General features: G+C 43.9%; 1 protein-coding gene across 3 annotated transcripts in view; it reads right to left on the minus strand.

The window, feature by feature from the left end:
- Window positions 1-20,308, minus strand: part of LOC129816749 (guanine nucleotide exchange factor DBS-like) — a 68,549-nt gene that overhangs the window by 9,381 nt on the left and 38,860 nt on the right. For all 3 annotated transcript variants that reach the window (XM_055871585.1, XM_055871586.1, XM_055871584.1), the window contains exons 4-17: window positions 17,845-17,935; window positions 11,085-11,204; window positions 10,858-10,974; window positions 5,243-5,392; window positions 4,919-5,043; window positions 4,017-4,131; window positions 3,543-3,662; window positions 2,685-2,876; window positions 1,283-1,474; window positions 913-1,069; window positions 634-698; window positions 436-509; window positions 187-253; window positions 1-80 (exon numbers count right to left, since the gene is read on the minus strand). The exon at window positions 1-80 is cut by the window's left edge and continues 36 nt beyond it. In XM_055871585.1, the coding sequence (XP_055727560.1) occupies window positions 1-80; window positions 187-253; window positions 436-509; window positions 634-698; window positions 913-1,069; window positions 1,283-1,474; window positions 2,685-2,876; window positions 3,543-3,662; window positions 4,017-4,131; window positions 4,919-5,043; window positions 5,243-5,392; window positions 10,858-10,974; window positions 11,085-11,204; window positions 17,845-17,935 (1,665 nt within the window). The remainder of the gene's footprint in view (window positions 81-186; window positions 254-435; window positions 510-633; window positions 699-912; window positions 1,070-1,282; window positions 1,475-2,684; window positions 2,877-3,542; window positions 3,663-4,016; window positions 4,132-4,918; window positions 5,044-5,242; window positions 5,393-10,857; window positions 10,975-11,084; window positions 11,205-17,844; window positions 17,936-20,308) is intronic.

A 20,308-nucleotide genomic window follows, 5' to 3' on the forward strand; every position in this document is an offset into this window, starting at 1 on the left:
AACAGCACATCTTTCTTGTTTTGCAGAGGAATGGGCATGAGACTGGCCATGGCTGGGTTGTCCATCTCTGATGCATAGCCCTGAAACACCCAATAGGACGAACACAGTTAAGACCGATACGCACGTGTGAGAGGAGGACGAAGAGGTTTCAGATGGTCCAGGGGAGAGGGATAGAGAGATACACACCTGTAGAACACAGAGCAGTTCCTCCACGTATGCCCTCTCTGTCTCCAGCAGCTCATTCATTACATGTCTCCATAGAGAGAGCACAGTCAGACATAATGTAGACAGTTCAGGCTTACATGATACAGACACCAGATGATAATCGTTATTATTTCTATGGGTGAAACACTACACACAAAAGTCAGAGAAACACCACAGACTCACAGATATGTAGTCAGACATAACATCGGACAAAACACTGACCAAACTTACTTTCTGAGGATGGCCAGGTTCTCGTCCTCCTCTGACATAGAGGCACTTCTGTTGCTCTGTAGCTGGCCCTCCACCTGAGAACACACCACAGGATGAGTGTCTGCTGAAACTACTGGAGCTAGTGTCTCATTTGACATGCATACTGCAGTTATGATCATTTCTACCCCACAGTAAAACACAAGAGGGACCTCCACTTACCTTTCTACAGCTGACCCTGTTCACAGAGTCTCCCTCTGAGCAGCTCTTCTCCAGCACTCTCTTTGCTATGGGGGAGAGAATGAGAGAGTGGAGGAGGTGAGGTGGGATATTAACACTATACACAAATTTAAATATACATTGCCCGATCTAGTTAAAATAACATTAACCCTATGTCAGGACTGTATGTGTGATGACAGGGTACTGATGATGTGTATACAAGGACATAATGGTACATAAGGACTGGTAGTACTTCAGGACAGGTGGTATATAAGGACTCACCTGGCGAGGACAGTGGGGACTTGATGGCTTCAGGCCTTGGGGCCACAGGCTGGACTGGCCTGGTGTGTTTGGCTGCCAGCTTCTTCAGACTGACCCTCCTCTTGTCAAACATCTCCTGCATGGAAACCTGCTTCTGGAACACCTTCTCCACTTGGTCCTGAGGGAGGAGAGGCAAAAGGATGAGAGAGGAGGAGAGAAGGAGAAGAGGAGCAGGGAGCAGAATTACACCCTGGGACACTCAGTTTTTGATAGCTGTTTGTTTGCTGTGTCATCTTTTCTTTACATTTAATTGTTCACATTATGATGACATTTTAATGACATCAATCCAGGTCTGAGTGCATGTCCGAGTCATAGAATTGGATTCTCTTACCCTGAACTCCTGGTTGAGCACTGTCTTGTAGTCCCTGCAGATGGCACTAGGATCAGTCAGTTTGTTCTGTCCCGCCGTATCCAGGTAACGCTCAATCTCCTGTAGTGCTGACTCCGCCCCGTCATGTGACTGACACCTGTCCACGGGTTGAGAGGCCAGCAGGTAGATGCCATCATCACACCACTTAGAAGCCTGGTAGAGAGGGGGGTTGAGTGTGTGTTTTTAGGGGTATATGGGGTGGTGTGTGTGTGTTTCTACATGCATTTGATTGACTTTTTTTGACTTTGTGTGTATATATATACACACTACTGTTCAAAAGTTTGGGGTCACTTAGAAATTTCCTTGTTTTTGAAAGAATAACACATTTTCTGTCCATTAAAATAACATAAAATTGATCAGAAACACAGTGTAGACATTGTTAATGTGAGTAGCAGCTGGAAACGGCTGATTTTTAATGGAATATCTATATAGGCGTAGAGGCCCGTTATCAGAAACCATCACTCCTGTGTTCCAAAGGCACGTTGTTTTAGCTAATCGAAGTTCATCATTTTAAAAGGCTAATTGATCATTAGAAAACCCTTTTGCAATCATGTTAACACAGATGAAAACTGTTGTTCTGATTAAAGAAGCAATAAAACTGGCCTTCTTGAGACTAGTTGAGTATCTGGAGCATCAGCATTTGTGGGTTCGATTACAGGCTCAAAATGGCCAGAAACAAAGAATTTTCTTCTGAAAATCGTCAGTCTATTCTTGTCCTGAGAAATGAAGGCTATTCCATGGTAGAAATTGCCAAGAAACTGAAGATCTCGTACAACGCTGTGTACTACTCCCTTCACAGAACAGCGCAAACTGTCTCTAACCAGAATAGAAAGAGGAGTGGGAGGCCCTGGTGCACAACTAGGCAAGAGGACAAGTACATTAGAGTGTCTAGTTTGAGAAACAGACGCCTCACAAGTCCTCAACTTGCAGCTTCATTAAATTTCATCAATTTCTCGCATGGCATAGCCTTCATTTCTCAGAACAAGAATAGACTGACGAGTTTCAGAAGAAAGTTCTTTGTTTCTGGCCATTTTGAGCCTGCAATTGAACTGATGCTCCAGATGCTGATGCTCCAGATACTCAACTAGTCTCAAGAAGGCCAGTTTTATTGCTTCTTTAACACAACGTGCCATTGGAATACAGGAGGGATGGTTGCTGATAATGGGCCTCTGTACGCCTATGTAGATGTTCCATTAAAAATCAGCCATTTCCAGCTACAATAGTCATTTACAACATTAACAATGTCTACACTGTATTTCTGATCAATTTGATGTTATTTTAATGGACCAAAAAAATAGATTTTCTTTCAAAAACAAAGACATTTGAATGGTAGTGTATGTGTGTGTGTTTATGTCCCTCTCACCCTCTCCAGGCTGTGGTGCAGCTCTATAGCTCTGAGTAAGTGGTCTTTCTTTGCTCTCAGGTAAGTGCTCATTTCCTCGTTCACGGCTCGGAGCTCGATGCATTTGGGCTGGATGGAGTCCTCAGCATAGTGGGAGTTCTGGATCAACTCGTCACCCTCACGGGCCAGAGCCTGGGTTCGGTCCAGTACCTCCTACAGAGGGAAAGGGGGAAAGAAAGAAAATGAGAGAGAGAGAGAGAGAGAGGGAAAATGAGAGAGAGAGAGAGAGAAAATGAGAGAGAGGGAGAGAGAGAAAATGAGAGAGAGAGAGAGAGAAAATGAGAGAGAGGGAGAGAGAGAAAATGAGAGAGAGAGAGAAAATGAGAGAGAGAGAGAAAATGAGAGAGAGAAAATGAGAGAGAAAGAGAGAGAGAGAAAATGAGAGAGAGAGAGAGAGAGAGAGAAAAAAAATGAGAGAGAAAGAGAGAGAAAGAGAGAGAAAATGAGAGAGAGAGAGAGGAAATGAGAGAGAGAGAGAGAGAAAGAGAGAGAGAAAGAGAGAGAGAGAGAGAGAGAGAGAGAGAGAGAAAATGAGAGAGAAAGAAAGAGAGAGAGAGATAGAGAAAGAAAGAGAGAGAGAGATAGAGAGAGAGAGAGAGAGAGAGAGAGAGAGAGAGAGAGAGAGAGAGAGAGAGAGAGAGAGAGAGAGAGAGAGAAAGGAAGGAAGGAAGGAAGGAAGGAAGGAAGGAAGGAAGGAAGGAAGGAAGGAAGGAGTGGGATAGGAGGGAGAGAGAGAGATGGAAAGATAAGAGAGATGCGACATTGATTTCTATATGTACTCTGGATAATACATGTCTATCAGTGTGTTTGTTTACTTACACAGACTCTCTCCTCGTGGCTGCTCAGCTCGCGGAAGATGTGATCAGCGTGGGCGGGGCTTATTCCCACCTCCGAGAAAGCTGTCAATCTCTCTGCCACCTGGTCCAGCAGACACCTCACCTGGAACAGTAGTACAGCAGTTAGAACAGACACAGGTTGGAAACATACAGACAAATGTAATGACATTTGGTATGACATACACACAACGTATACTCAGATCTGGTTGTACATGCACACACAGACATGGTATACAAAGATCAGGTGTGACATACACACACACACACACACACACAGGTGGCCGTGTCAATGTCACATAGGTGTACCAGGATCAGGGGTATAATTGCTTCAGAGATCTACTTAGTTTGTAAGGTGTATGTTGCTCTCTGGTGTATTGCTCTCAGGTACTGTAACTAGTGTATGTTACCCAAGGTGTACAGAAGTCAGGTGTGTGTAGTCATGTGTTGTCCCACTCACCTCTCTGTAGTTGTGTTCAAAGTGGCGGAGTAGCAGACATTGCTCCAGCTTGGTCTTATGTCTCTCCCAGAACTCATCAAATGCCCGTTCTGTCTCATTCAACTGGGAAAGCAGTCTGATTGAGGAGAGGGAGAGAGGGATAGAGGGAGAGGAGAGGGGGTGGAGGGAGAGGAGAGGGGGTAGAGGGAGAGGAGAGAAGATGGATAGAGGAGAGGGGAGGAGAGAGATGGGGAGGGAAAGATGGTCAAAGGGTAAGAGAGAGAGAGAGAGAGGGAGAGATGAGGCAGAGGGGGTGAAAGAGAGAGATGGGAAAGGGAAAGATTGAGATAAAGAGAAGATTAGAAAAGAGGAGTCATGAGACATTTTCTGCTATTCCTCTGTGTGTTTTGCTCACTCTACTGAGTTGAATGTGAAAGATGACCGCCTGTTTTGTCTTCTCTGTCACCAGTGTTCTCCAAAATACTCCTTCTGACCTCAGAGGACCCAGCACTGCCAGTCCTTATCATGGTGAGGAGCAAAAGCTGTTATGTGTTCTCACCTCTTGCATTCATCAAGTCCTCCAGGGTTCTATATTTCCTGTGTATCTATGAACCAAGTGTTCTAGGTGCCCTGAGTGTGTTCTAACCCCAATGTTCTCGGTTCCTAGTGGGTGTTCTACCTCAGTGTTCTAGGTTCTCAGTGTGTGTTCTAACCCCAGTGTTCTAGGTTCCCAGTGTGTATTCTAAGCCCAGTGTTCTAGGTTCCCAGTGTGTGTTCTAGGTTCCCAGTGTGTATTCTAACCTCAGTGTTCTAGGTTCCCAGTGTGTATTCTAACCCCAGTGTTCTAGGTTCCCAGTGTGTATTCTAAGCCCAGTGTTCTAGGTTCCCAGTGTGTGTTCTAGGTTCCCAGTGTGTGTTCTAACCTCTGTACAGTGGCCAGGTTCTCCAGTTCGTCCTGGTTCATGTTGTGGTCTGGGTCTCTGACCACTGGCTCATTAATACTCTCCAACAGTCTGCTGCCCTGTCCTAAAGCCACCAGCAGATCCTCCTGGAGACACAAACACAGATTTAACCCATCATATTATTTTGTGTATTCATCTTTCTGGAGGTGGAGGTGGAGGTGTGTGTGTGTGTGTGTGTGTGTGTGTGTGTGTGTGTGTGTGTGTGTGTGTGTGTGTGTGTGTGTGTGTGTGTGTGTGTGTGTGTGTGTGTGTGTGTGTGTGTGTGTGTGTGTGCCTGATCTGTACCTTCATCTTGCTCTTCTTGTTGATGTGTGTCCCCAGTAGGTTGCTGGTAGCCTGGATGTCATTGGGTAGTTCGGTCTCTGCTAGCTCTGTCCCAAACGACTGCAGGATCTGAGCTGTTCTCTTTACCATCAGAGCAAAGCCCTCAATGGCCTTCACACAGATGGATATATTACATTGTTAGAAAATAACATGCATAGCTTGATTGGGAAAAAGGTTATTAGTCCAACACTAGGGAACTGGGCCATGGTTCTGGTGTTTATGCTGTGTATTTACTGTGTGTTTGCTGGATGTGTATCTCTGTGTGTGTTTAATTTATTAGGATCCCCATTAGTCGACGCCAGAGTATGTGAGCGGAGCTGGAACAGAGCGAGGAGCTTCGGCCTTCTCGTCCAGCTCCAATTTCCCTCCAGTAGCGCTCACACTTCATGAGCTCAGGGCGTGTCCGCCCCAGCATTCATTCATAGTCTATTTGTGTGCTGCTACAGCCCCTTGCTTTAGCTACTGTCATGGAGTTCACTAAATATTTTCATAAAGAAACTGATAAAACACCCAGTTGCTAAATCAAGGTGACTTACAAAGATGAGGACCAAGAGCAAGAGAGGGAGTGTGGTGATGTAGTGTCCACAACTAAAGAATCATTGTGGAATCTGAAAAGACACTTATCCCAAAACCATGATGGTCTACATACTATGTGCACATGCTAAAAGAAAGGAACGAGGTGGGTAGATAACTAATTGTGTCATAGTAGCAAAGTATTTATAAACAAAAAATCTGGCCTCTTAAACGTCTTGCTCATTTTTGTCCTATTATCTATACAATAAGCCATAATTGATTTTGTCCCAATAGGCCTGGCATTTTCCCACGTTCAAGGAGCTTTCCGTTTTGATTGGGTTATATAAGAATACCTAAAGAAAAATAAAACAACTCTGCATCTCTGCCCAGCCTGGCAAGAGTGGCCAAAAGGGTGTTTAATATCCCCAGTGGCTCTACAAGTGTGGAGAGGATATTCTCCGCTGCTGGCCTGCTCTCTAGGCACCATCACATGAGCCTGACACCACAGACTGGCCAAACTTGTTTCTAAAAAAGAATTCAAAGTCACCAATAAGTCATTTTTTGTTTTAATTTGTATTGAATTCTAAGTAAGTCACAGCATATATGCACATTTAGAGAAGGATTTAATACAACTAAATGTTTAAATGCTGAGCGCATTATGTCCCTACCAGCCTATTGTGTCGCACTTGCAAATGCTTCAAAATGTATTCCTTTGTAGGCTATAGCCTTGAAATAATTGAAACAATTTAGCTTAAATAATTATTTTAGGCTCCCTGTCTGGCTCCTGACCTATTTAGAGTGTTTATATGTGGTTTAATATGACATGTAGCCTATTTGAAATGATGCTCACTTCTTACATTCACCTTTTCATGTTAATTCAAATAAAAATTTGAATCCATATGATTTGGTTTCAATACTTAAACACCAATTGGTACATCCAGGTAGTCACAAAAATAGATGGGTGTTGGTTCAATTGTGATTTTAATGAATGGAGCGAATTTGGAGAGGGAATTTTTTTCTTCATGTGAGCACGGAGCGGTTTTTAGCGGAGTGGTAGGAAAGGACATGGAGGGTCAGAGCGGTGTGCTGCACCTCTCCATTAACGATGAGCGGGATTTCCAACCACTCAACTCCGCTCACATGCGCTGGCCGACGCCAATGGCAACATCTAGTCTTACTGGGGTCCGACACATAACATACATTACAGACAAGATACTTTACAATTTACATTTAAAAATATGTAGTGTTTGTGTGTGTGTGTGTGTGTGTGTGTGTGTGTGTTTGTGTGTGTGTGTGTGTGTGTGTGTGTGTGTGTGTGTGTGTGTGTGTGTGTGTGTGTGTGTGTGTGCGCAGTCAGTCTTCCTCAACTCTTAGCCAAGAGAGACTGGCATATATATAATTAATACTAGCCCTCTGATTACAATGAAAAGCAAGACGTGCGACTCTGTTCTGGGCCAGCTGCAGCTTAACTAGGTCTTCTTTGCAAATCAAATCACATTTTATTGGTCACATACACATGGTTAGCAGATGTTAATGCGAGTGTAGCAAAATGCTTGTGCTTCTAGTTCCGACAGTGCTGTAATATCTAACAATTTCACAATAACTCCCTTAAAACACACAAATGTAAAGGGCTGAATAAGAATATGTACATATAAATATATAGATGAGTGATGCAGTAGATGGTATAGAATACAGTATATACATATGAGATGAGTAATGTTGTTGTATGTGTCGAACTGCTGTGCTTTATCTTGGCCAGGTCGCAGTTGTAAATGAGAACTTGTTCTCAACTAGCCTACCTGGTTAAATAAATGTTAAATAAAATGTTCTTAATTTTTTTTGGGGGGGATTTGTAGACATTATTAAAGTGGCGTTATTTAAAGTGACTAGTGATACATTTATTAAAGTGGCCAGAGATTTGAGTCCGTATGTTGGCAGCAGCCACTATCTTAGTGATGGCTGTTTAACAGTCTGATGGACTTGAGATATCTGTTTTTCAGTCTCTCGGTCCCAGCTTTGATGCACCTGTACTGACCTCGCCTTCTGGATGGTAGCGGGGTGAACAGGCAGTGGCTCGGGTGGTTGTTGTCCTTGATGATATTTTTGGCCTTCCTGTGACATCAGGTGCTGTAACTGTCCTAGAGGGCAGGTAGTTTGCCTCTGGTGATGCGCTGTGCCGACCGCACCACCCTCTGGAGAGCCTTGCGGTTGTGTGCGGAGCAGTTGCCGTACCAGGTGGTGATACAGCCCGACAGGATGCTCTCGATTGTGCATCTGGAAAAGTTTGTGAGTGTTTTAGGTGACAAGCCAAATTTCTTCAGCCTCCTGAGGTTGAAGAGGCGCTGTTGCGCCTTCGTCACCACACTGTCTGTGTGGGTGGACCATTTCAGCTTGTCCGTGATGTGTATCCCGATGAACTTAAAACTTTCCACCTTCTCCACTACTGTCCCATCAGTGTGGATGGGGGGATGCTCCCTCTGCTGTTTCCTGAAGTCCACGATCATCTCTTTTGTTTTGTTGATGTTGAGTGAGAGGTTATTTTCCTGACTCCACACTCAGAGGGCCCTCACCTCCTCCCTGTAGGCTGTCTCATCGTTGTTGGTAATCAAGCCTACCACTGTAGTGTCGTCTGCAAACTTGATGATTGAGTTGGAAGCGTGCATGGCCATGCAGTCAGTCATGGGTGAACAGGGACTACAGGAGAGGGCTGAGAACGCACCTTTGTGGGGCCCCATGTGTTGAGGATCAGCGGGGTGGAGATGTTGTTTCCTACCCTCACCACCAGGGGGCGGCCTGTCAGAAAGTCCAGGACCCAGTTGCACATCTCAGCTGTAGTCAATGAACAGCATTTTTATATAGGTATTCCTCTTGTCCAGATGAGAAAGGGCCGTGTGCACTGCGATGGCGATTGCGTCGTCTGTGGCCCTATTGGGGCGGTAAGACAATTGGAGTGGGTCAAGGGTATCAGGTAGGGTGGAGGTGATATGATCCTTGATTAGTCTCTCAAAGCACTTCATGATGATGGAAGTGAGTGCTACGGGGCGATAGTCATTTAGCTCAGTTACCTTAGCTTTCTTGGTAACAGGAACAATGGTGGCCATCGTCAAGCATTTGGGCAGAGCAGACTGGGATAGGGATTGATTGAATATGTCCGTAAACACACCAGCCAGCTGGTCTGCGCATGCTCTGAGGACGCGGCTAGGGATGCCGTTTGTGAGGGTTAACACGTTTAAATGTTTTACTCATGTTAGCCACGTTCATGGAGAGCCCACAGGCTTTGGTAGTGGGCTGTGTCAGTGGCACTGTATTGTCCTCAAAGGGGGGCAAAGAAGTTGTTTAATTTGTTTGGGAGCAAGACGTTGATGTCCGTGACGGGGCTGGTTTTCTTTTTGTACTCCGTGATTGACTGTAGACATACTGCCACATCCTGCCACATACTGTACGTCTTGTGTTTGAGCCGTTGAATTGCGTCTCTACTTTGTCTCTATACTGACGCTTTGCTTGTTTGATTGCCTTGCGGAGGGAATAGCTACACTGTTTGTATTCAGTCATGTTTCCAGTCACCTCGCCATGATTAAAAGCGGCGGTTCGCACTTTCAGTTTCTTGCGAATGCTGCCATCAATCCATGGTTTCTGGTTAGGCAAGGTTTTAATTGTCACAGTGGGTACAACATCACTGATGCACTTGCTAATAAACTCACTCACTGAGTCAGCATATACATCAATGTTGTTGTCTGAGGCTACCTGGAATATATCCCAGTCCACGTGATCGAAGCAATCTTGAAGCGTGGAATCCGATTGGTCAGACCAGCGTTGGATAGACCTGAGCACGGGCGTTTCCTGTTTTAGTTTCTGACTATAGGCTGGGAGCAACAAAATGGAGTCATGGTCTGATTTGCCGAAGGGAGGGCGGGGGAGGGCTTTGTATGCATTGTAGAAGTTGGAGTATCAATGGTCCAGAATGCTACCAGCTCGTGTCACGCATTCGATATGCTGATAGAATTTAGGAAGCCTTGTTCTCAGATTAGCTTTTTAAAATCTCCAGCTACAATAAATGCAGCCTCAGGATATATGGTTTCCGGTCTACACAGAGTCCAGTGAAGTTCTTTCAGGGCTGTCAAGGTATCTGCTTGGGGGGTATTTACACGGCTGTGACTATAATCAAAGAGTATTCTCTTGGTAGTTGATGCGGTCGGCATTTGATTGTAAGGAATTCTAGGTCAGGTGAACAAAAGTTTGTTTGTTTATGTGTAACTCTGTGTTGTTTTTGTCGCACTGCTTTGCTTTATCTTGGCCAGGTCGCAGTTGTAAATGAGAATTTGTTCTCAACTGGCCTACCTGGTTAAATAAAGGTTAAAAAAATAATTTTCAATTAAAAGGACTTGAGTTCCTGTATGTTGTTATGATTACACCATGAGTCGTAAATCATAAGGCATACACCCCCGCCCTTCTTCTTACCAGAAAGATGCTTTTAGCTGTCGTTGCGATGCGTGAAGAAACCGGGTGGCTGTACCGACTGACAACATATCCCGAGTGAGCCATGTTTCCGTGAAGTAGAGAATGTTACAATCTCTGATGTCTCTCTGGAAGGCAACTCCTGCCCTAATCTCATCCTCCTTGTTATCTAGAGATTGGACATTGGCGAATAGTATGCTTGAAAGCGGCGGATGGTGTGCTCGCCTTCTAAGTCTGACCAGCAGGACGCTCCGTCGGCCTCTCCTGCGGCGACCGCATTGTTTTGGGTCGGCCTCTGGGATAAGATCCCATATCCAGGGTGGAGGTCCGAACACAGGATCCGCTTCGGGAAAGTCGTATTCCTGGTCGTAATGTTGGTAACTTGACGTCGCTTTTATACGCGATAGTTCTTCCCGGCTGTATGTAATAACACTTGAGATTTTCTGGGCTAACAATGTAAAAAAATAATACATTAAAAAACGAATTACTGCATAGTTTCCTAAGAACCTGAATTGAGGCGACCCTCTCTGTCAGCGCCATTGTTGCAGCACTTGTTGCAGTGTGCACTGTGTGTGTGTGTGTGTGTGTGAATGTTTGTGTATACTCACGGTGCGGTGTGAGATCCACTTCTCGTGGCAGTACACCTGGGTTCCTCCCAGCTCAGTAGTCAGTTGTGTCCGGTCTATGTAGGAGTGGAGCTCAGTCACAGAACTCAGCATAATCATCTACACAAGCAACAATTTAGGATAGAAAAATGTAATGGTAAAGTAATGACAATAATACAATAGTCAGTCTATGAATGTGTGCGTGTCTGTAACCTGCTGTCTGTACGTACCGGCACCTTCATCTTGAACTCATCCTTGTTGAACTTGAATAAGATGTCTGAGAGAGTCCTCTGGAATAAGGTGGTGGGCCTCAATACCAGAACTAACTGCAGGTTTCCTGGGAACGAACCCTACACACAGAGAGAGGGGCGGAAAGGTAAGGGAGAGGGGAGGAGAGAAAGGTGGATGAACAGAGAACTGGGAGGACTTCTATAATACAGGAATAGACAGCAACCACCATAGCTCTCAGTCTAGACAACCCACTAGCAAGAGACATCCTGTACACACACACACACACACACACACACACACACACACACACACACACACACACACACACACACACACACACACACACACACACACACACACACACACACACACACACACACACACACACGTATTAGTGAAAGGCATAATAAGGACATTTAATACCTCAGGATAGCAGGTAGTGACGTTTATCTGTGTGTTACCAAGATGCCACTGCCTGTATAATGTAGCACACGCACACACTTTAAGGGTAGGATAAAGCTGAGAGACAGGGACTATTAAAACTTACTGTCAATAGGGGGAGCTGTTAGCACTTTGTAATAATGACGTTCCCAAATTAAACTGCCTCGTACTCAATTCTTGCTCGTACAATATGCATATTATTATTACTATTGGATAGAAAACACTCTCTAGTTTCTAAAACCGTTTGAATTATATCTTTGAGTGAAACAGAACTGGACTTAGAGCAATTTTCCTATGTGTATGTGAGAATGCCAAATTTTGCTAGCTGCTCTGAGACCTGTGTATAAATCTGCCTGTCTTCTATTGGTTGAGATGCACTGCATACGCCTTCCCCTGGATGTTAGCGAATAGGGAGACTTGAAATGGAGTCTCTACGTAGATCTCAAAGGTTATAAATCACTTGGCAAAGACGTGTCTGTTCTTTTCCCTCTTCGCTCTGACGCACTGAGGACCTTGGCATATTGTACTAGAACCATCAGTTATAGATCTTAGAAATTTCCGGCTGTGTTTTTATTCGATATAGGCTTTAAAGACATCATAATCTTGTTATTTTAAACCGAATTATATCAGTTTATGTCAGTATATTGCGATTTTCGGGTATTTCATTTCCTGGCATTCTAGGGGGTTGGGTATCTCTCTCTCTCATGCTAATGTTTACTGCTAATTGCAACGTTGAAGAGGACGTTATACAACCTAGCAACGATTCTTTTGGACAAAGGACACCTTTCCCAAGATTCTGATGAGAGTTCATCAAAAAGTAAGAACTATTTATGCTGATAATTCGTTGTTCTGTTGAAAAATGTCAAATGCATAAGCCGCCATTAATTGCAGTGCAGCCTCGCTTTATCGCATGCTGTATTTTGAAGTAACGTTAATTTTAAAAATGTAACCCAGCGATTGCATTAAGAACTAATTTGTCTTTCAATTGCTGTCCAACCAGTATTTTTTAGTCAAGTTTTGGAATAGTTACTGATTAGAATAGGTGCCTCTCCAAAGATTTCTCCTGACATTTTCTGGGCAGCTTTGCTACTTTTCTCATTGTATAACCACGATTTGTGGCGCTAAATATGCAAATTTTCGAACAAACTCTATATGCATTGTGTAATATGATGTTATAGGACTGTCATCTGAAGAATTCTGAGAAGGTTAGTGAAAAAATTAATATATTTTGGTGGTTTATACGTTATCGCTATTTTTGGCTTGAATCAATGCTGTTGTGATGTTTGCTATTGTGGTAAGCTAATATAACGCTATATTGTGTTTTCGCTGTAAAACACTTAGAAAATCTGAAATATTGGCTGGATTCACAAGATCTGTGTCTTTCATTTGCTGTACGCTGTGTATTTTTAAGAAATGTTTTATGATGAGTAATTAGCTAATACACGATGGTCTCTGTAGTTATTCTAGTTGCTTTGGTGAGAGTTGTGATGGTGGCTGCAATGGTAAACTATGATTTATACCTGAAATATGCACATTTTTCTAACAAAACATATTTATTGTATAGCATATGTTATCAGACTGTCATCTGATGAAAGTGTTTCTTGGTTAGTGGCTATTTATATCTTTATTTGGTCAAATTTGTGATAGCTACTGATGCAGTAAGAAAAGGGTGGAGTAAAAAAAGTGGTGTCTTTTGCTAACGTGGTTAGCTAATAGATTTACATATTGTGTCTTCCCTGTAAAACATTTTAAAAATCAGAAATGATGGCTGGATTCACAAGATGTGTATCTTTCATCTGGTGTCTTGGACTTGTGATTTAATGATATTTAGATGCTACTATTTACTTGTGACGCTATGCTAGCCTATGCTAGTCAGCTTTTTCTACTGATGGGGGTGCTCCCGGACCCGGGTTTGTGAGGAAGTAGAGGATAAAAAGCAGACCCCCAGACATTATAATCAGGAGCTAAATTAGCATACAGTGTACATCCCTGAAGTTTGCTAGTTCTGGTGAGGTAAGACTCAAACTGTACATATAAAGACACAACAAGATCAATATTATGGCTTTAGAGACAAATTCCCATTACTGAATTGATGCGTAAGCTAATGTATTGCACACGCACACACAGGTTTGATTGATTGGAGAGAGACAGAACGCTGGCCTAAGCAGAAATGACAGCTCTAAGACTCTGCCTCATTAACAAACAACCAGTAGGGAATACACAAACTTAATGGAATTAATGAATCAATAAACTGTTCCTCTCTGCAGCCCAACTAGAGAGAGCTCTTAATGACCTCTGACACTGCAGGACAGTCACTATGAAAGGGACTGGCCATTCACTAGCAACGTACCCTTCAAAACCCAAACATCCGATGGAGACAAGCAAGGAAGAGGAAGAAATGAATGTAATGGAATTCAGTAGAAGTTGGATCGAAAAAGGTGGTTGGTGGATTTTGGAGACAGTATATATAAGGAACTAGTGTGACTCCCAGATGAGGGTTGTAACCGTTCGACCGTAACCTTCTGACTGGACTTGTGGTCATAGCCCACTGGTTCTGGTCGAAAACAGTAAACACACACACACACACACACACGGCTGGTGAGTGAGAGTGTAGACAGTATGTCTCTTGGGAGTGAGTGAAACCACAGTAACCCTATAGGTTTTTAATTTAGCGACCACACCATAAACAACTGCTGCTTTCTCCTCCAGTCTGAAAACCACCCATGCATGGCAATGCACTACACTCATTAAAACACAGACACACACAGACAGAAAAAGAATCACAGTATACACAAAGATGTACACACCCACACACACGCAAACAAAAACATTGGATACATATACCCACAACAAAGAGGTGAATGATATGATAGTTGTGGCTATACAATGACTAATGTGAGACAACAACCCCCCTTCACAGTCCAGGCTCCAACTCAGTACCTGTTAACACGCATTTGTGTTGTTTATCTTGATATGATTTATCATTAGGTCTGGGAGGCGTCTTCAATAGTTGTGATAGTACCGGCTCAACTCATGTCAGCATTCACTACTATTCATTACACGGCCTGTGTGTGTGTGCGGCATTTAGCAGCGCGGTGAAACTATCCAGAATAGGCGGCTGTTCCGGCGGGGACTGAGTGCCTCCCATTACCAGGCTGTCAGGCTGTAATGCCCCCCCCCCCCCCCCCCCCCTTGTGGGATTAATAAAGCTTGATTCAATTTGAAAAGAGGGAGGGAGCATTCCAGGTCCCGGTGGAGTCTGGGTGTTCATATTCATCTCTCTATATATCTTCCTCTGTCTAGGAAATCATCTCTCTCTCACACATTCTCTTCAGTTCAGTGAAACTCTATAATGCGGCTTTCGTGTCAATAACAGAGAACCGATAGAGCTCTACTTATTTCCCCTCTGTGTGTGTGAGACAGCTGTGTGGACAGCTGTCCACATAACTGTGGTGCTGAAACCAAGAATGCAGTCATATGGGGTTAAACAGCACTTAGGATATAGGTATTGATTAAAATCAATACGAATCATGCAGGTCCGTATTGTTACTTACTTAATAAAGTTCTGAAGGATCTCATAAATGGTGTTGAACAAAGAAAAAGCCATTGGAAATCCTGTGCTATTAATGGACGAACCATAAAGTGCTCAAACCATGTATCAACTCAGCACAAATAAACAAACACACTTTGAAAGCTAATCATCAAAGCAGAGATAATATCCCTCACAGCTCACACACTGTATTCAGCTGCCAGCAAGCTGTCATCGAGCAGGAAACAGTGAGTTGTGACTGGAGAGGAAACAACAGGCTGCGTTTTCTAAGAGGAAGAGAAAGAGAGAAGAGACTCCCTCGATCATCTTTCATTTTTTATACTCCTTTTACACATTCTCCTCATTCTGAACCACAAAGCCCTAAGGGAGAGAGCAATGGAAAGGGGTGATATCCAGATCTGCTATATGCGCACGCGTTGATGTGGCTGCAAGGCGTGCGTTGGTATGATTCTGAAGTCATATCTGGCAACAATGACAAGAAGATGCCATGTGGGGAATCGTAGGTGGCTAGTTTCAGCTCATTGTATTTTGTTATTGATATCTTGTTTTGTTTTGAGGTGTTTGACTGATGTCAAGTCTATGGTAATACGGCAAAAATGTGCTAGTTAGCTAACCAACAACTGTAACGATGTATTTGAGTGACAAGTGATCATTGTGCAAACGTGTTTGTTGTCAACAAACATTTGGAGACTAAATATAGTTTACCTGTTCTGAACAATCTAAGCCAACCCTATCTGTATTGCCGCACATGTTGGTTTTGTTTCTAAACTACCAACACGTCGATCTTAGTTTGATCACTCTGTTGTTACAAAGAATTTTGCAAAATGCAAATTCGAGGTTTAAAAAGGCTTCTAAAGTTGGTAATTTCCTCTTTAAAATGTCAGACTTGATTTATCGTAACAATCCCTACACAAATGTCCATTAAAGAGTGACCGCCCCTAATGAGCAACTTCTCTTTCTGAAAACAGGCTGTTGCATCAATATAAGTCAGAAACATTTATTCTAATGTCAAAATTGACTACAAAGTTCAAATAGGATACTTTTGGTCAGAGTCAGTCTCACCCAAAACTGTGATTTACGAGATGATAGGGAAAAAAGGTATGTTACAGAATGAAGGGTACGAAGGGTTCCCGTAACAGAATGAAGGGTACCGTAACAGAATGAAGGGTACCGTAACAGTATGAAGGGTACCGTAACAGAGTGAAGGGTACCGTAACATAATGAAGGGTCCCCGTAACAGAATGAAAAGTACAAAGGGTTCCCGTAACAGAATGAAGGGTACCGTAACAGAATAAAGGGTACCGTAACAGAATAAAGGGTACCGTAACAGAATGAAGGGTTCCCATAACAAAATGAAGGGTACCGTAACAGTTTTCCTAGGTTGGGTTTATTTTAATCCTGCCCACATGCCCACACCTGGCAGCACCCAAGTAATTATCATTTCGGAGCGCAGCTGCACACGCCCCGATTGTAATGCCCATGGTCAATTTGGTGTGACATTTGATTTCCCTATGGGGCTAGTTAGGGACCATCAGTAAATTAAACAATATATATGGAACAATATTTTAAAAGGTCAATATCTCCAAATTTCAATGACTTAAAAACCTTTAAAAAAAATAAAAATATATATAAATTGTAGAAATTCATATTCAAATATTGAAAGCATTTCATGAGACAACTAAAATATGTGCAACATGAAAATATTGTACCATTTACATTGTGTTATTTATTGACAGTCCCTAACTATACCCAGAGATAGGCTATCCAAAGTCAAACCAACTTTGCCACACCGGCTGAAGCGAATTGCCTAAATAATTTGGCTAACTCTTACCACCTGTGAACACACGAGACACCCACATCAAACCACACCCCGATACCAACTCACATTTGAATTCAGTCATGGTCACTAGCATGAGACTAAATAGCGAAAGGCTGTCGCTCTTTATTTACAATCCACATAATAATAATTCACATTTTTGTTGCTGCAGGAATTTTTTCCTGCTCTGAGAAACTGGTCAAATGAAGATAAACTATCTCTGTAAAGTGGCATAAATAAAATGAAGAGAGAGAGAAGGGATGAAGGAAGATGTGAACAAAGAGATAGTAGCTGAAACAAAGAGAGTGAAATGAGGAGAGAGAGTTTAGTGGGGCCGGAGAGAGATACAACAGCTACCTCATCACTACCACAGCATGGGAAACACACACAGACCTAATATTTCTTTCCATCTTTATCCATTAAAGTCAGTGTCAGTGTTTTTCCTTTCGAGTGAGTTAATCTACACATCTTCCATACAGTATTTATCAAAACATGGTTTACAGTGAAGACACTCATTGTCATATCCTTCCAGCATGCTTTGTTGTAATGTGGGGAGAACACATCTCTCATCTCTCTCTTGTCCCCTTTGTTTTGGCTGTTTATTCTGCCCCCACGGCAGGGGAGTAACAGGGCTGAATCGGCTGCTGCCTGTGTGTGTGTATGTGTAGGTGGGGGGGGTAATTCATATCTGCCCCCTAGGGCAGTTGTGATATTAATCCCTACTTTGTGGCACAGATGTGGAGCTCTGAGAAGAGGAGGGGTTGTTCTGACACCTCTTGTCTGCCAAACCCCCTCTGCCCTCGGGCTGACAGTGTAAGGATGAGGTCTCACAAAACTGGTGCTCCACTCAACACATGATTAAAGAAATGTATTTCACACACACAGATGCATAGACACAAAAGACAGACTCCCCCGTATAGAGACAGACACACACACGCGCTCGGTTACTTACTGCAATGCGGAGCAGGGTCCCCTTGACGGCTGCCCATCGGTCCTGCCGCCGGTCAATGACCAGGATAAAACCCACTCCTGCCGCAGACAGACTGGAAAAAAGAGATGGGATCCCAGTCAACACAACCACTAACACCTGACACCACTGTACACATGACCATAACAAGACCGCAGATGGAGACTGGAGAGAGGGGAATAAGGTTCAGTAGGACCACAGTGACTGGATATGACCAGAGAATAAATGAACAGGGAACCACAATGGTGAGAGAGGATAGAGATGACAGTGTCACTAGTATGTCTATATTGGATGTCCCATGTGGCTCAGTTGGTAGAACATGGTGCTTGCAATGCCATGGTTGTGGGTTCAATTCCCACTGGGGTACAAGTACAAAAAGTCTGAAATGTATACACTCTACTGTAAGTATCTCTGGAAAAGAGCGTCTGCTAAATGTTAAATGTAAAAATGTATCTGTCAGGCCTGAGTAAAGACCTACCCTCAGCGTGGTGCACTTATGTACAGGCAAGGTAAAGATGCTTCAAAAACCCTGTCCTAGTCCACAGTGAGAGGGGGATGCGAGTTTGTTCAACTATACACACCTTCAAGATACTGGTCCAATCCGCACAGATAAAGAGTTGTAAGACCAGCCAACCGCCTCTCTCACTGTTACCCGCTGTAGTCTTATGAGACTGGTTCAGGTAGAGGAATCAAAGTCAATCCCACATGTAGCCAGTCAGAAGAATCAACTATACACACCTTTTAGAGGTGACACAAATACTCACACCTCAGCAGCAAAACACACAAGCACTGCCTGGTCACAGCAAACTGATGAACAGAATGTCTCCACTCCTCCTCACACGACAACAACTCTGCTATTCCAAATCCTCCAATAGAGAAAAAGGGATAAATAATTCCATATTGAAACTGAAAACAGGAGAGAAGATAGGAAAATAGATGCCTGAGAGTCAGATCTGCCTGTGTTTCTGTGTGTGTGGTGCTGTGTTGTGTTGGAGGGAGAGCAAGACAGTCACAGAAACCAGCCACCGCCACTGCACTGATCAACCAATGACGTGCCAGGAACTGCCGTGCCACTAGCCAATCCCAGCCTGGCTAAGGGGTGACAGACAGCCCCGGGGGCCAGTCAGCAGACCTGGGGATGTGAGGGAGGGGATGGGCTGATGGAGAGGAGGGGAGCTGCATTCTCTCCCTCCCTCCCACCTGCTCAAGCGTTCAAAAGAGCAGACCGGTTCTTTTTTAGCAGCAGAGAAGGAGGAGGGGAGAGAGAGGGATGGAGGGGGAGAGAGAGGGATGGAGGAGGAGGGAAGGATGAAAAAGAAGGAGATAGAAAAGTTAGAGAGATGGTCTAGTACTGGAACCTTTATGAGGACTGAACTGGTTTAGTGATTTATACTGAAAGACAGTATGAGAGGAAGAGAGGAGGGAGAGAGAGAGAGAGGAGGGAAAGTCAGGCATAGAGAGAGAGTATAGATTACGTGATAAACTAGGCTTGCTACTTAGTCTCAGAACACAAAGAATCACATACACAAGTGTGGCCAAAAGTATGTGGACACCTGCTCGTCGAACATCTCATTCCAAACATGATGGCCATTAATATGGAATTGGCCTCTCCTTTGCTGCTCTAACAGTCTCCACTCTTCTGTGAAGGCTTTCCACTAGATGTTGGAACATTGCTGAGGGGACTTGCTTCCATTCAGCCACAAGAGCATTAGTGAGGTCGGGCACTGATGTTGGGCAATTAGACCTGGCTCGCAGTCGGTGTTCCAATTCCTCCCAAAGGTTTTCGATGGGGTTAAGGTCAGGGCTCTGTGCAGGCCAGTCAAGTTCTTCCACACCGTTCCCGACAAAACATTTATGTATGGACCTTGCTTTGTGCACGGGGGCATTGCCATGCTGAAATAGGAAAGGGCCTTCCCCAAACTGTTGCCACAAAGTTGGAAGCACAGAATCATCGAGAATGCCATTGTATGCTATAGCATTACGATTTCCCTTGACTGGAACTAAAGGGCCTAGCCTGAACCATGAAAAACAGCCCCAAACCATTATTCCTCCTCCACCAAACTTTACAGTTGGCACTATGCATTGGGGCAGGTAGCGTTCTCCTGGCATCCGCCAAACTTAGATTCGTCCATCGGACTGTCAGATGGTGCATTACGATTCACCATCCCGAGTGGCACAGCGGTCTAAGGCACTGCATCTCAATGCAAGAGGCGTCACTACAGTCCCTGGCTTGAATCCAGGCTGTATCACATCCGGCCGTGATTGGGAATCCCATAGGGCGGTGCACAATTGGCCCAGAATCGTCCGGGTTTGGCCAGGGTAGGCCTTCATTGCAAAGAAGAATTTGTTCTTAACAAACTTGCCTAGTTAAATAAAGGTTAAATAAAAAATAAATATTAATAATTCCCAGAGAACGTGTTTCGGCTATTCCAGAGTCCAATGGCGGCAA

Source organism: Salvelinus fontinalis, chromosome 19 (genome assembly GCF_029448725.1).
Source record: "Salvelinus fontinalis isolate EN_2023a chromosome 19, ASM2944872v1, whole genome shotgun sequence".
Classification (NCBI taxonomy): Eukaryota; Metazoa; Chordata; class Actinopteri; order Salmoniformes; family Salmonidae; genus Salvelinus; species Salvelinus fontinalis.